Genomic DNA, 15,447 nt, shown 5'->3' with positions numbered 1-15,447 from the left:
CTGGTAGAAGAGACAAGTTTCTGAGAGTCATAGAGCTCTTCTTCAGGGACCTGTGAAGCTCAAAAACTTGTCTCTTCCAGCAACTAAAGTTGGTCCAATAAAACATATTACCTCGTCCACCTTGTCTCTTTCTTATCCTCCTTAGAGTCATTCTGGACAACTGGACAACATGCTATTGAAAACTAGCCAAGATCAATATTTACCCAAGAGAGCAAACCAATTGTAAATGAGATGTTATGAATCTAACCAGATCTTACAAAAAGGAAAAGATAGAAAACAGACAGTTTAATATTTTTCAGGGATATTTCCTGTCATATTTAAAGCTTGACCCTGTTACAACTGAAATCAGTGAGAATTTAAGGATAGCAACATACTTTTGGCAAAGTGACAAAAAATGAACTTTTTATTTGTATTTTTGTACTTTTTATTGCATTAAACATTTACTGAAAGCTGAAGTAGAAATTACAATCTCCTTACCTCTACTTTTTCTTGCTCTTCAAGTGCCAAAAATACAGCTGCTCGTAGTTCTGCCTACCAAATTAAAAAAGAAACCGTATTTTTGCAGTCACTATTTTCTCCCCACAATTCACATACAACGAGTAGCCTGCCAGGTATTTGTTTAAAACTGACCCCAGCTTCTTCCTGAGGTACTTGTATTGAATTTAATACACCTAAATGCCTTCATTAAACTAAAGCTATATGCAACGTGGCTTGGGGCTGGGAAAGAAGAATTTTCAATCTGAAAAAAAGGGAAGAAACAAGAACAGGAACGTGAACTACAGCAGAACCTCAGTTATGAACACCTTGGGAATGGAGGTTGTTCATAACTAAAATGTTCGTAACTCTAAACAAAACATTATAGCTGTTCTTTCAAAAGTTTACAACTGAACATTGACTCAATACAGCTCTGAAACTTTACTATGCAGAAGAAAAAATGCTGTTGTTCGTAACTCTGAGGTTCCACTGTACATGGCCCATTAGGTCATTTCTACTGTCAGGGTGGGGTTTTTTTTGTTTTTTTTTTTTAAAAACACTGCCTAGGGGGACTGGACACCTAATTCCTATTAATTTTGAATACAAGTTGGACATTTAAGTCCCTTAGGTGTCTTTGAAACTCACACAGTTAATATACAATTCTATGATAAGGAAATGTACACAAACAACATACTCAAAACTAGGAAAAGGTTAATAGTAAAGTACAGATATTTCTTCAGTGTCTGGTCAGGAGACATGCAACAGAATCTAAACTCAGGAATCTGAGCAGTATTAAAGGTATAAAACTATTTCTTTATTTTTTGGATTCATTGTGCTCATGGATCTCATTTTCATTCATCGGTTTTTCTTCTTGAACATTCAAATGTTAGTCTTGCATGAATACTTCCTTATGTTTGAGTTTCCCTATGTCCCTCATATATTGTGGATAGTTATCTGAAAACATTTGCTCAATGTGCAGCGGCAGGAAAAAAGCTAACAGCATCTTAGGAACCATTTGGAAAGGGATAGATAAGACAAAAATATCATAATACCACTACATAAAGTAGCGGAATGCCCACATCTTGAATACCATGTGCAGTTCTGTTCACCCCATCCCAAAAACAATATATTAGGACTGGAAACGGTCCAGAGAAGGGCAACAAGAATGATTAGTGTTATAAAACATCTTTTATATGAGGAAGGATTAATAAGACCGGGACTTTTCAGATCAGAAAAGAGACGACTAAAGGAGGATCTGATAGAGGTCTATAAAATCATGAACGGCGTGGAGAAAGTGAGTAAGAAAGTGTTATTTACTCCTTCACATAACACAAGAACCGGGTGTCACCCAATGAAATTAATAAACTTAAAAACAAACAAAAGGAAGTACTTCTTCACACAATGCACCGTCAACCTGTGGAACTCATTGTCAGGGGATCTTGTGAAGGCCAAAAGCACAACTGGGTTCAAAAAAGAATTAGATAAGTTCATGGAGGATAGGTCCACCAATGGCTATTAGCCAAAATGTTGAGGAATGCAACCCCATGCTCTGTGTGTCCTAGCCTCTGAGTGCCAGAACCTGGAAGTGGACAACAGAGGATGGATTACTCAACGATTGTCTGTTCTGTTTATTCCCTCTGAAGCACCTGGTTTTGGCCTCTGTCAGAAAACAGGATATGGGCTAGATGGACCATTGGTTTGACCCAGTATGGCCATTATTGTTATGAAGTATCTGGCAGGAATATTTGAAGATAACAGTGGAGCAATAGCAACAGCAGTTAAAGTTATGCCAGTGTTTTCAATTGAGCAACGGTGACAAAAATGTTTTCCAAGAACTGTGTTTTGATTTGTAGGATTAAATTAAAATAGTAATTCCAGTTTTTAGAGTGCTTGAATTTTCTAGGACACTTAAAGAAAGAGAGCTGATCTTAGTTATCACTGCTCCAAAATGAACCATTTGGGAATTAACTGGATTCTGACCTTCTCTTCAAGTTCTCTTAAAAACCTCACAAAGCAGTACAAGATATGAAATTAATCTAATTCTTTAGTATATGTTGTTCATGTCCATATTCATTAAAAGTTTCAGTTTATTCTGGTGCTATTTTTTAAGGTAAAATATTAATATACTGACCCTAAACAGTACTTTGTCAACTCATCAGCACTTCTATACACATATTATAATTAGCATGAAGGTGTTAACATGACACATTGTTACTCAATATATGTTTTCTGAGCACAAGTTAAGACAACAACATTATGGGGTTTTTGTCCCCCACAGAAGTTGAAATGACAATATTTCAGGCACAGCAGTTACTATAATAAAAGTTTTCTAGTAGAAGGTCTCTCGGGACACAATATTCACAGCAAAGATTTCCCTTCAGTGGGAATGCTCAATGTTTACAATTGCATTTGACGGTAATAGTTCACAAAGTGCTTGATTTTCTCAGGGAACGCTGTGAAACAGCCCTTGTGAATCAGTCAGTCAACTTTTTTTTTTTTTTTTTTTTTTAAAGAAATCAACTACGTAATTATAATACTATTCCTACAAATTTAAAGAGTATTGTTAACTTCCCCACCTGCACCTAACATTTAAAGTTTACCTCATTTTGTTTCTTTACGAGCCAACTAACTTCCTGATTGGTTTCAAATGGATTTCTCTCTCACTCTACTAATGCCATAGAAGCCAGATGCACTTACAGCAGGAAGGGAACAGCCAGGTTAAACAAAACATTCCCTGATGAGACTGAACTCTGAAGTATTCTGTTAATTGTTTATGAATGGAAGACAGGAACTGGTGCATAAAGGGGTACGCAGTCTCTGCTCCTCAGGTAGGTTAAGAGGCAAACTCACTGGTTCTTCATGATAGAGAGAATTACTCATCCTGGACACCTTGGTACTCCTTCCAAACATCCCTCAAGGAGAGAGCCTCTGGTGACACCTCCTCCTGAGCCACATACAAAGTGATCCCACAGTCCTATTAGAAGTCCACATTACATCAGTGCAAATAAGTGTCCCTGCTAAGATTCTATCATAGTGATTTAGTTCATGTGCCACAAGCAGATCTGGCTCTCATGTCGTTAACAAAGTAGGAGATAGCCACTCTACAAATAAAAAGAAGGGGACCCTTGAAATTAGCTCAAGCACAAGTTTTAAATTTAAAATATGAACAATTATTTCTTAAAAATACTCATTTACTTCAAAGAAGCTAAAAAATGCTAAAAGTATAGTAACATTATTTATAATGGTACCTAGACAGTCATTCCAGTTTAATGAACAAGCTGTCCTCCTGAAGTGAAGCTGCTTCTGTAACAATACATGCAAGAGCGAAGGGAGGGGAATATAGGTGCAAGTTGCCCTGAACTGTGACAGAAGGGGCTGTGGAAACTAATTAGTTCTTTAAAATAAAGAATCAACTTTATAGCATCTTAACAATTAATATAATTTTATTCTTTTTTAACCCCCTGTTGTGGCAATCCTGATAACTGCCCAACAGAAACAGTTTTTAGGCTGAACTAATAAAACTGACTTATCAAGGCTGCTGTTAGCTTTATGTTGTCAAAGAGTGTCTTGCTCGCTTATTGCTACAACCAAGAGGTGTTGCAAGTGTTGCAAACCCCATGTCACAAGTGACTAGGGTGACCAGACTTCCCGATAAAATTGGGACTGTCCCGATTTTTAGGTCTTTGTCCCGCGTCCTGACCAATGCACAGTCGGGACGCCATTTGTCCCAATACTGCGGCTTTGGCCACTCTGGCTTTTCCCCCCCCCCCCCCCCCCCATGTGTCCTGATATTTTCTCCATTACATCTGGTCTCCCTACTAGTGACATTTCACCCAACTAAAGGAATATAAAATGATTTTGAACAAGTCATAGCCAATCAGAAAATAGTGGTTGTAATGCAGGATATGGGGCAGGGGGAAGGGAAAGAGTAGAGGCAGCCCGAGCACCTGCTCCCCACACCCCATGGAAGGTCTGGGCTGCGCTCAAGGCCTGCGGGGCTGGAAGAGATAGGAGCTGTGGGGAGCTGCTTTGGGGGGCCCTCACAGGCCCAGAGCGGCCCAGGGGATTAGCAGGGGGCTGGGAGCAGGAAGCGGAATGACCCGGCCCCAGCCCGTTCCGCCCCTCCCACTGGCAGCAGGGAGAAGGGATCCCCTCCCCCCCCAGAGGTGGGAAGCTGAGCAACACAGCAGGGAGCCAGCAGAGTGCAGCAGGCTAGGGCGCTCTGCTTCCCACCACTGCCGGTGAGTGCAGGGGTAGGCCTGACCCCTGCTGCCACCGCCAGGCCCCCCCGCTAATCCCCTGGACCGCATCCGTCGCTGGGGGAGGGGGCTTGGGAGAAGGAGCGGGGTGGGGGCAGAAGGAGGTGGATCAGGGGTGGAGGGAGTTGTCCCGGAACGCACATGGGGGGCCAGCTGGGGAATGGGGCTGGCCGCTGGGGGCGCTGCCACCTACTAAGCACGCAGCTGCATAGGACACCATGAAATTTGGGGAAATCTGGTGCCCCAAATTTCATGGTGCCCTACGCAGCATGCGTATTCTGCGCATGCCTAAGGACGGCCCTGAGTAGAGGCCTTCCTTTTTCATATGAAGACTGTCTCCCTGAAATAAGAAAAGAAAAAGCAGAAGCTCTTCAGAACAGGGCCCAAGTCTTCTTTTGTGTTTGTACAGCACTCACCACATTGTCAGTCTTAGTGGAAACAAGTAATAAGAGTATGAATGTGAAGAACAGGCTTTTGTAGAAACATGTCACATGAATACATGAAATAACAGGAAAGAACACACACCTGGGTAGTTTCTGAATGTTAACTAGTTTCATGCTCATGAATTACATATTTCAGTTTAAAAGCAAAAGAAGAAATGTGTATCAATTGCAAGTGGACAATATATTATACATGTTTAAGTATTTGCCAGTGTACAAATTAAGATTTTACTCATTCTCTTGTGCTCAAAAACTAGTAAATAACACTTCTAAAATAACTGCCCAGCATTACTCTAAACATTAACAGTTTTAAAGGATAACAGACATTTTGCATTGTCAAGTTAATTTACGCAAATGCCAATGTGCACAAGATATTAATACACAGAAAAGCCATAATCAAGCAAACTACCATTATTATTACAACAACCTCATACAAACTACTGCAAGACAAAGATCTCACTTTGGTTCCTTCACAAGTCTCTGTAGAAGGCCTAAAACTAATCAAATAGGTTTTGCATATTTTCCCCAGTTTTATCGCTGGTCACCTTTACAATACGTCTTCTATTGATAATATTCTATGTTAACTAGAATCCTTCCACATTTGTCTCTTATGACAAGTTCACGTTCTCTTGACTTCATCTGCATACACACCCTTCTTAGAGTTTGCTCTCATTTATGTCTTACTATCTCCACAGAATACTGAACACAAATCCTTCTATGCCTTACTTTCTAGCTTTTACCCTCACCCATCCTTGGAAAGCACTGTTTAATTTTGGGGTATAAATCCTACATAAATATGGAATATCAGAACATAGCTTGTTTTCCCTAACTTAACTTCCCTAACAGGTACACAATACTCAAGCAAGCAATACATTGAGCATCCTTACATTTAAATGTATTGTAAGAAAAATTCCTTATGCATGATATAAACCAACTTGAAGTGCAAATGCCTATCAAAATCGATTGGCTCAATAGAAGTAGCGCAACTCCCATAAATTGCCATTACCTATCAAAAGTCTGTGCTTACCCCCATTCAGACAGCTGCTACTAGATGGCCATTTAGAATACCGTGTTTAAGATATGAAAACTGTGAATTTCAGGGAAGCATGGCATCATTGGGAGCCACTGGCAAAAAAAAAAAAAAAGCGCTATCAGCAGAAGCTACAGGAGCCATTTACAAGTCTCTGTAGGGCACATGGACCAAGTGAGGAGCAGGATGTAGCGTATACTTCCAGGAGTCTCTAGCTACTTTTATCTCAACCAAGGCGAACTTAATTTAACCAGATCAGAGTGGTAGCCGTGATGGTCTCGATCAGCAAAAACAATGAGGAGTCCTTGTGGCACGTTAGAGACCAACAAATGTATTTGGGAATAAGCGTTCAAAGGCTAAAACCCACTTCATCAGATGCATTGAGTGGAAAATACAGAGGCAGGTATAAATTCACAGCACATGAAAAGATAGGAGTTGCCTTACCAAGTGGGGGGGGAGGTAAGTGCTAACAAGCCAATTCAGTTAAGGTGGAAGAGGGTTACTCTCAACAATTAACAAGAAGGGTGAATACCAAGGGGGGGTGGGGGAAATCACTTTTGTAGTGCTAAAGAGGCCAATGTAATCAAGGTGGCTCATTTCAAATAGCTGACAAGAATGTGTGAGTATCAGCAGGGGAAAATTAGTTTTTGTAATGACCCATCCACTCCCAGTCTTTATTCAGGCCTAATTTGATAGAGTCTATTTTTGAAGTATTGCCACTTTTAAGACTGTTATTGAGTGTCCAGGGAGATTGAAGTATTCTACTAATTTCTGAATGTTAGAACTGCTGGTGTCTGATTTGTGTCCAGATATTCTTTTGTGTACAGACTGTCCAGTTCGGCTAATGTAGATGGCAGAGGGGCATTGCTGGCACATGATGGCATATATCACATTGGTAGATGTGCAGGTGAACAAGCCTCTAACGGTGTGGCTAGGTCCTATGATGGTGTCCCTTGAATAGATATGCGGACAGAGTTGGCAACAGGGTCCGTTGCAGGGATTGGTTCCTGGGTTAGTGTTTTTGTTGTGTGGTGTGTAGTTGCTAGTGAATATTTGCTTCAGGTTGGGGGGCTAAAAGTGGCAGAATTCAATTTTTTTCAAATGATTTTGACCCATAAATCCAATGTGTATTTTTAAAAACTTTATTTTCCAATGTTTTATCCATTTAATTTTCCACAGTTGCAAGAAATTATGGGTGATCAGAGAATGACAGTAAACATCAGGATATAAAAACAAAGCTTTATTACCATTAAAACACAAACTGTCAATGTCACGTGTCAAAACATATAAAGTTGAATTTTAGGATGTTTACTTTAAGAAGTTCTCAAGCAGCATTTTTCTTACTTTGCCTAATTGTTAATTTCAACTATTGATGAAAATATTTCTTTGTTGTTTGTTTCTATTGGTGAAATCAATGTTTACCAACATTTATTGATAAAAATCAAAAACCTTCCAAGCCCAATTATAACTTGTAGGACATTAGAATGGGAGGATTAGGTAAGGATATATGGGGGGGGGGGGGGATTTTACATAAGAAATTAAACTGAAATAGAGGCAAAGAGTCCTGTGGCACCTTAAAGACAAACAGACGTATTGGAGCATAAGTTTTCGAGGTTGAATACCCACGTCGTCGGATGCATGCACGAAAACTCATGCTCCAATACGTCTGTTAGTCTATCAGGTACCGCAGGACTCTGCCGCTTTTACAGGTCCAGACTAACAGGGCTACCCCTCTGATGAGTTGAAAGAGCAGATCCGCTCCAGCTACTCCTTTGCTTTGCCAGGAGCACCACGGGCCCGGAGCTGCCACACTAGCGTGGGGGGCAAACTCGCCCCCAACGCAGGGAGCGCAGCGGCAGACCGATCCCTGACCGGGCCGGCCAACCCCCCGCGCCATCAGGGACGTTTCACGAGCGCTTTGCCCCGGGTGGGCCGGAGGCGAGGGCTGCGGCGCTTCCCGGGCGCGGAACATCCCATAGGGCCTTCACGCAGGGCAGACGCTCGCCACGGCTCCTGCGTTACCCACGGGCCCCGTAGGCCAGACAGGTGCCGCGATCGCGGCCCGGACTCCCGTGGGAGGCGCTGGGCCTAGCAGCTCCCAGCGTGGGTAGGGGCGGCACAGGAGGAAGCGAACCGAGTCCCCGACCCCGCCTCCCGATGGCGCGGGGCGGAGTGGCGGTTAGGGCCGTTAGTGCAGCTGGCACCACCTCGCGCTCTGTCCGCCCCCCCACCATCACGCGCGCATGTGTCTCGCGCCCCAGGGGACAAGCCCCTCCCCCGCCAATACCTTGATTTTATTGAGCACCCCGCTGCTCTCCAGCGTCTGCACAAGCAGGTCCCGCAGCTCCGTGTCCTCCTCCGCCGCCGCCGCCATCTTGTTTCTCCCTGACAACCGCCCAAACTATGTTAGCGGCAAGAGCGGCGGCGCAGATTCGCGGCGAGGAAGAGAAGAGGGGCCGACGCCAGGGCAGACTCGAGGGGACGGGGGCAAGCGGCCGCGGCGACCTACTGGCCACCCAAGAGGCGGCGGGGCGGGACTGGAGCTGCCCAGGATCTGCCTCGGGCCCGGCGCGCGGAATGTGCGGCTGCGAACGGGCAGCGCCGCGATTGGCTGGCGGGCGCGGGAGGTTTAAAGGGAATGGGCGGGGCTAGGCCCGGGCCAGGGTCGGGGAGCGGCGCCCGGGGAAAGCGCGGGGGTCTCTGGAGCTGCTCAGGGGCGGGGCGGGCTTTCCCGGGAGGGGCCCGTTTGTGAGGCAGCGGTCCGGACTGGCGGCTGCCTGGTGTCCTGGGCTCAACGTCGTCCCTGCTGGCGGGGGGTGTTGTGGGAACCCTGGGTGGAGAGCGCGGGCCGGGGTGCAGCTGGAAAACCCGCTAGTAACGGAGGGGGTCAGACAGAGGGCCGGGATCCGGTCGTTCCTGTCCAGGCTATTCACGCTTAACAGCTCCCCAAGCAAGTTATTTCACCGTCTGGCACCTATCCAATGCCCCCCAGCGAAACTGCTGCCTCACGTGGAGCACGTGAGCAATCCTCTCCCTGCTCAACAAAGCGCTCAAGGAGGCACGGTCCCATGGACCGCAAGGAAATCAAGGGGGGGGCGGTTAAGCATCCCTGGAAATCCAGGGAAATTGTGCACGTGCCTGAAATTAACCAGGTGTTTAAGTGCTTTGTCAAATAAGAATGAGTTTTGTGCTTAAATTTAGGTACATGCTTAAAGTGTCTTGCTGAAATGGCCTGAATGGGAAATCCATCCAAAGAGTGCTTCTTGATCACTTCCCACTTTTTTTGCTGATCAGTTTACACCAGCTACATAGTTTAAATCACCATCTGAGTTTGACTCATAACAGCAAAATGGTGTAGAAGAGTGGTTCTCAACCCCCCCCCCCAACCCCCCCGCCCATGGACCACTTGAAAATTGCTGAGGGTCTCGGTGGACCACCTCATGATCTTTCCAAATGTTGTTTGTACCGTTAGCTAACTATTGTAAAGCACTATCTAAAAAACCCCTTAATAATTAACTTTTTTTGTACTACAAATAAAAGCACACAACTCATTTTAATATCAATAGTCTTACCTTTCTAATGCGATGGATGTGCCCTCTCTCCCCAGCCACGGCAGCCCTGAAGCTGGGAAGGAAGGTGGTCTCCCCCGCCACAGAGCTGAGGCTGGGAGGAGGGCCATCTCTCCCTGGCAGCCACAGCCCTGGAGCTGGAGAAAGTCACCTCTTTCTCTGGCCATCACAGCCCTACATGTCCCATATTGCCCCCACCCCCTCTTCTCACCCCACTGCCCCTTCCACCTACCCTTTATTCCCCCAAGGCCATCACTTCACCTGTGTGTCTTCTCCAGGGTCCAGGCACCTAATTAGTGGAGCCACGCCTGTGTATCTCCACTAATTAGGTGGGTGGCCCTTCTTTCTCTTGTGTGCGGCCACCTGAATGGACCACCTGAATGGAGGTCGCGGACCACTGGTGGCCCATGGACCACAGTTTGAGAAACTGGTGTAGAATAATTAGGATAATGGGTGGTTCTGCTGTGTGAAAACTGAAAACATAAATTCAGATAATTAAAATTGCTTTTATCTTAATTTGATACTTTCACATATTAATTATAGCTGGTTGAAAACAGATAAGTATATTCAATGAAATATTTAAAAATGCATTTTTCACTTTCAACAACTTCCTATGAATATTTTTGGGGTTTTCAATACTTTTTTCCCCCTACATTTCAGTTTTGTGTCAGTGGGATCAATGCTTTTTTTTTCCTGCTGGAGGAAAAAAGAGGAAGGAGTAAAAGAAAAGGGAGAGAGTGAGTGGTATTTTTTCTCTACTTTCACTCTTTTATGTCCCCACACATTGCTTTTTTCAGTTGGGGGGAGAGTTTAAAAGTTTCAGAAAAATTTAGTTTTGAAAAATTTTGATCAAAATTTTAAAAAATCACTAAAATGTAATCAGGTATTTTTCATTAAAAAGTTTGTGAAAATGTTTCTGATCCGCTCTACTGTTAATATAACTGAGTAGTTCTCCCAGTTGTTTCAACTTCACTAAGTAACATTCATTTCAGTAGAACGTTTCACAACAAAAGCAGCAGAACTTTAGGAAAAAGTTTGTTTTTTTTTTAAATAATTTCCCTTTTCTGACTACTGTGGTGATCAGTGGACACCCTAAAACTGTAAACATGAGATCTGATGCAGATGAACAGCACATTACCCACAGCAAAAATTGAGAATCACTTTAAAAATGCTCTTGGGACCAAATCCTGCTCTGCTTAATTACTCAATTTATGGGACTATTTGTGTGAGTAAGCCAACAGGAGTTGGCCTGATCCAACACCTGTTGATAAGCAAACATGCAACTAAGGGAGGGGGATGCAAATTAAATTCTATATGCAGAGTTACCACAGATTTAAAACAAAAAAGAGACTGAGGATTCTCTAAATGTTTTAACATTTGTTAATACTGTTGAAAAAATACTGTTCGACCAAAGAAAATGAGGGAGCAAGTGGTTTGGATGAAATTATGTTTGGAATATTGTTAAGATAAGTATTTTATAGATGACTATTTATTTACCTCAAAGAGATTTTGTGAAGATTAATTAATTAATGGTTGTGCAGTGCTTTGAACATGTAAGGCATTACTAATGCTATATATTAAGACATGCAAATGCTTTACAGTATGTGATTCTTCTTTGCAGTATGTTTGTAAAGAAAACTTTGTATCTATTTGTAGTAAATTATAGAAATGAGGGGGAAGTTCAGGAAATGAAGAAACCCCAAATGAAATATATAATTAAAAATTTTAAAAGATGAGTTAAGAAAATTCAAAGTGGTTAACCATAAGATGCAGATACTGTACACTAGTATACATGTATTGTTGATTGGTATATTGTTTCCAGAAACATGCAATAGGTGGCACTAATAAGCTACATACTATTTTCCCTTGACACAATTCAACGTTAAGACTATTTTAAAAAGAAATCTGAGAAGTCTGATTTTAGCAACGCCATGGCCTGTTTCACCATGTTAATATTTCTCTGTCCTTCCTGCTGCATGTATTGCTGAATGATTGAGCTCATACCTAGAGTGATGCAAAGAATGTAGTATTGCAGTCTAAAGTCCTGATCCTGAAAGCTGCTCTGCGTGGGCAAACCGTTACCGTAATGTAAAACCCCATTAAAATCAATGCTTAAACTTACCTTTTTTTTCCCTTCTCCTTCAAAATTATAAAAAATGTTTTTTAACCTAGTTTTGCAAAATATTGCCATAAGCAAAACACAGAATCCAAAAATGTAGCGCTGGAAGGGCCCCTGAGGTCTATTCCATCCTCCTACATTGAGGCAGGATTAAGTAGATCTAGATCAGGGGTTCTCAGACTTTTGTACTGGTGACCCCTTTCACATACCAAGCCTCTGAGTGCAACCCCCCTTATACATTAAAAACACTTTTTTATATATTTAACACCATTATAAATGTGGGAGGCAAAGCGGTGTGTGGGGTGGAGGTTGACAGTTCGCGACCCCCCATGTAATAACCTTGCGACCCCCTGAGGGGTCCCAACACCCAGTTTGAGAACCCCTGATCTAGATCATCCCTGACAGATGTTTGTCTAACCTGTTCTTAAAAACCTCCAAAGATGGGGGCTCCGTATCCTTCCTAGGTAACTTGTTGCAGTATATAATTATACTTATAGTTAGAAAGATCATGTTTCCTAAACTTACTATTTTTGTTGCTCTCTTCTTGAGTCTCTCCAATTTGTTTACATCTGTCTTGAAGTGCTGTGTACACAGTACACCTGATACCTCACCAGTCTCCTATGTCTTACATATGACTCTACATATGACATGTCTTTTTTCACAACAGCATCACACTGTTGACTCATATTCAATTTGTGATCCGCTATTACCCCCAGATCCTTTTTTCAGTTCTACTGCCTAGTCAGTTACTCTCCATTTTGTATTTGTACATTTGATTTTTCTTTCTTAAGTGTAGTGCTTTGCACGTCTTTATTGAATTTCATCTGACTGATTTCAGACCAATTCTCCAATTCATCAAGATCATTTTGAATTCTAATCCTGTCCTCCAAAGTGCTTGCAACCTCTCTCAGCTTGATGTCATCTGCAGATTTTATAAGCATACTATCCCCTCCACTCTCCAAGTCCTTACTGAAAATATTCAATAATACCAAACCCAGGGACAGACCTTTGTGGGAGCCCACTAGATACATCCTTCTAGTTTGGCAGTTAACCATTAATAACTACTTTTGAGAATGGTCTTTTAGCCAGTTATGCATTTACTTTTATTTTTCCTTTATGCCATTTTCCTGGTGAGGGTTGTGGCAGCAGCATGGAGAGTGGGGAGAACCAGACTTCCCTTTCTTCCGCAACAGGTTCCAGCTCCTCCTGAAAGCGGGGAAGATATTCCCCAGCGTCTCCAGACCAGGCAGGAGATATAACCCCTTCAGTGTGTCCTGGGTCGGCCTTAGGGCTCCTCCCAGTGAGATGTGCCCGGTAGAGTTCCAAAGGAAGCTTTCCAGGGGGCATCCTTATCAGGTGCCCAGACCACATCAGCTGGCTCCTCTTGATCCGGAGGTGTAGCAGCTCTAGTCCGAGGCTCTCCCAAATAGCTGAGCCCCTCATCCTGTCTCAGAGAGTAAGCCCAGCCATCCTGTGGAGAAACCTCATTTCTAAGGCTTTTACCTGCTATCTCATCCTTTCGGTCATTACCCAAAGTTCATGACCATAAGTGAGGATGTGGACATAGATTGACCTGTAAACTGAGAGCTTCATCCGAGTACTCAGCTCCCGCTTCACCACCACAGATCGGTACAGCACCCTCATCGCTGCCGCTGCCGCACCAATCTGCAGGTCAATCTCACGCTCCTGCTTACCATCACTTGTGAACAAGACCCCTAGATACTTGAACTTGTCCACTAAGGGCAGCTGCTCTCCCTTCACCTAGAGAGAACAGTCGATTTTCTTCTGGAAAAGGACCATGACCTCTGATTTGGAGGTGCTGATTCCCATCCCAGCTGCTTCAGACTTGGCAGCGAAACATTCGCGTGTGCATTGGAGATCACAGTCAGAAGAAGCAAGAAGGACATCATCTGCAAATAGCAGAGATGCCACCTCCAAGTCCCCATATCGGAGGCACTCCACAGCTCAGCTGCGCCTTGATATCCTGCCCATGAAAATCATGAACAAGAGTGAGGACAAGACACACTGTTGGTGCACTCCAACACCCACCTTAAACAAACTCGACTTAATGCCAAGAATACAAACACAACTCACTCCGAGAATAGAGGGACTGGATAGCACGCAAAAGCGGCACCGGCGCCTCATACTCCCGAAAAACACTTCCCACAAAATAGCTTGAGGAACGCAATCATATGCCTTCTCCAGGGCTACAAAAAAAAATAGACTACATTAGCAAACTCCAATGACCCCTCAAATATCTGCGAGAGAGCAAAGAGCTGGTCCGTTGTTCCATGGCTGAGACGGAATCTGCATTTTTCCTCTTGAATCTGAGGTTCAGCTAATGGGCATAGCCTCCTCTCTAACACCCTGACATAGGCTTTGCTGGGGAGGCTGAGGAGTGTGATTCCCCCTGTAGTTGGAACACACCTGCTAGTCTCCATTCTTAAAAATCTGGACCACCACCCCGGTTTGACAGTCCAGAGGTACTGCACCTGCCTTCCGTGCAACATTGAAGAGGCACATTAACCACAACACCCCAACATTGTCCAGTGGTTTCAACATCTCTAGATGAATCTTGTCCACCCCTGTTGCCTTACCACTACGAAGGCACTTTACTGCTGTAGCGAGCGCTACAATAGAAATAGATCCAATCTCACTGGGGAATTCCAGAATTGCCTCCTGAAAGGAAGGTATGTCCACCGGGTTGAGGAGTTCCTCAAAGTGCTCCTTCCACCTTTCAACATTCTCCTCAGTTGAGGCCAGTGTTTCACCACCCTTGCTGGGAACAGCCTGAGCAATGTCCCACTGACCTCTCCTAAGGTGACAAATGGTTTGCCAGAACACCTTTGAGACCGTCCAGTAGCCATTCTCCATGGTCTTTCCAAATTCCTCCCAAACCCAGGCTTTCACTTAAAAAACCACCACAGCCGCAGCCTTCTTAGACAGCCAGTACCTCTGTTGTACCGGGAGTCCAGTTCACAAGCATTTACCTTCTAGTAATTTTATTTAGATCGTATTTCCCTAGTTTGCTTATGAGACTGTCATATGGGATTGCATCAAAAGCCTTACTAAAGTCCAGCTGTATCACATCTACTGCTTCCTGCTATCCACTAGGCCAGTTACCCTGTGTAAGGTAAATATGAAATTAAAGAATTAAGAGTTAACTTAAGGAACTATATATGTGTTGTAAAGAAAGGACCTGACTTGGAAGTAGAAGGAATGCCTTGAAAATAATAATTTAAAAGGTCAGAAGGAATAAAGTAGTAAGGATGTCTGGTTCCAAGAATAACTAATGAAATAAGGGGAAGTTTCTAAAAAGAAGGCCTCTGACCAGTAAGGGTGACTGCAGAAGGTTTTAAATAAGACAAAATAAATCTGTCTCTAAATGATCCAGCATGGTCATTCCCACCACACATACCAGTGTTATCTCAAAAATTAGGGCCTGTGTGAACCCAAGTGCAAAAGAAAAACTGTTGGTCATCAAGAAGGAGGGGAGGAAAAGCCTGGTGAGAAAGGAGATTGTAAAACCTTATCTGTGTTAAGACTGGAAATAAGA

The 15,447-nt window shown here is 43.4% G+C and overlaps 1 protein-coding gene across 4 annotated transcripts in view; it reads right to left on the bottom strand.

Moving 5' to 3' along the window:
* Positions 1-11,484, bottom strand: part of CEP43 (centrosomal protein 43) — a 52,319-nt gene extending 40,835 nt beyond the window's left edge. For 3 of the 4 annotated variants that reach the window (XR_006289670.1, XM_037895146.2, XM_037895147.2), the window contains exons 1-2: positions 8,491-11,484; positions 478-531 (exon numbers count right to left, since the gene is read on the bottom strand). Coding sequence is in view for 3 of the 4 variants with exons in the window: in XM_037895146.2 (XP_037751074.1) it covers positions 478-531; positions 8,491-8,577 (141 nt within the window). In the remaining variant the exon portion in view is untranslated. Of the gene's footprint in view, positions 1-477; positions 532-6,200; positions 6,299-8,490 lie in introns of all 4 variants that reach the window. The other variant, XM_037895148.2, reaches the window with a different exon arrangement.
* Between the last annotated feature and the right edge of the window lie 3,963 nt (positions 11,485-15,447).

The sequence above is a fragment of the Chelonia mydas genome, chromosome 3 (genome assembly GCF_015237465.2).
Source record: "Chelonia mydas isolate rCheMyd1 chromosome 3, rCheMyd1.pri.v2, whole genome shotgun sequence".
Lineage (NCBI taxonomy): Eukaryota > Metazoa > Chordata > Testudines > Cheloniidae > Chelonia > Chelonia mydas.
Note: the sequence above shows the minus strand (reverse complement) of the source record. Positions and strands in the feature narration are given on the sequence as shown.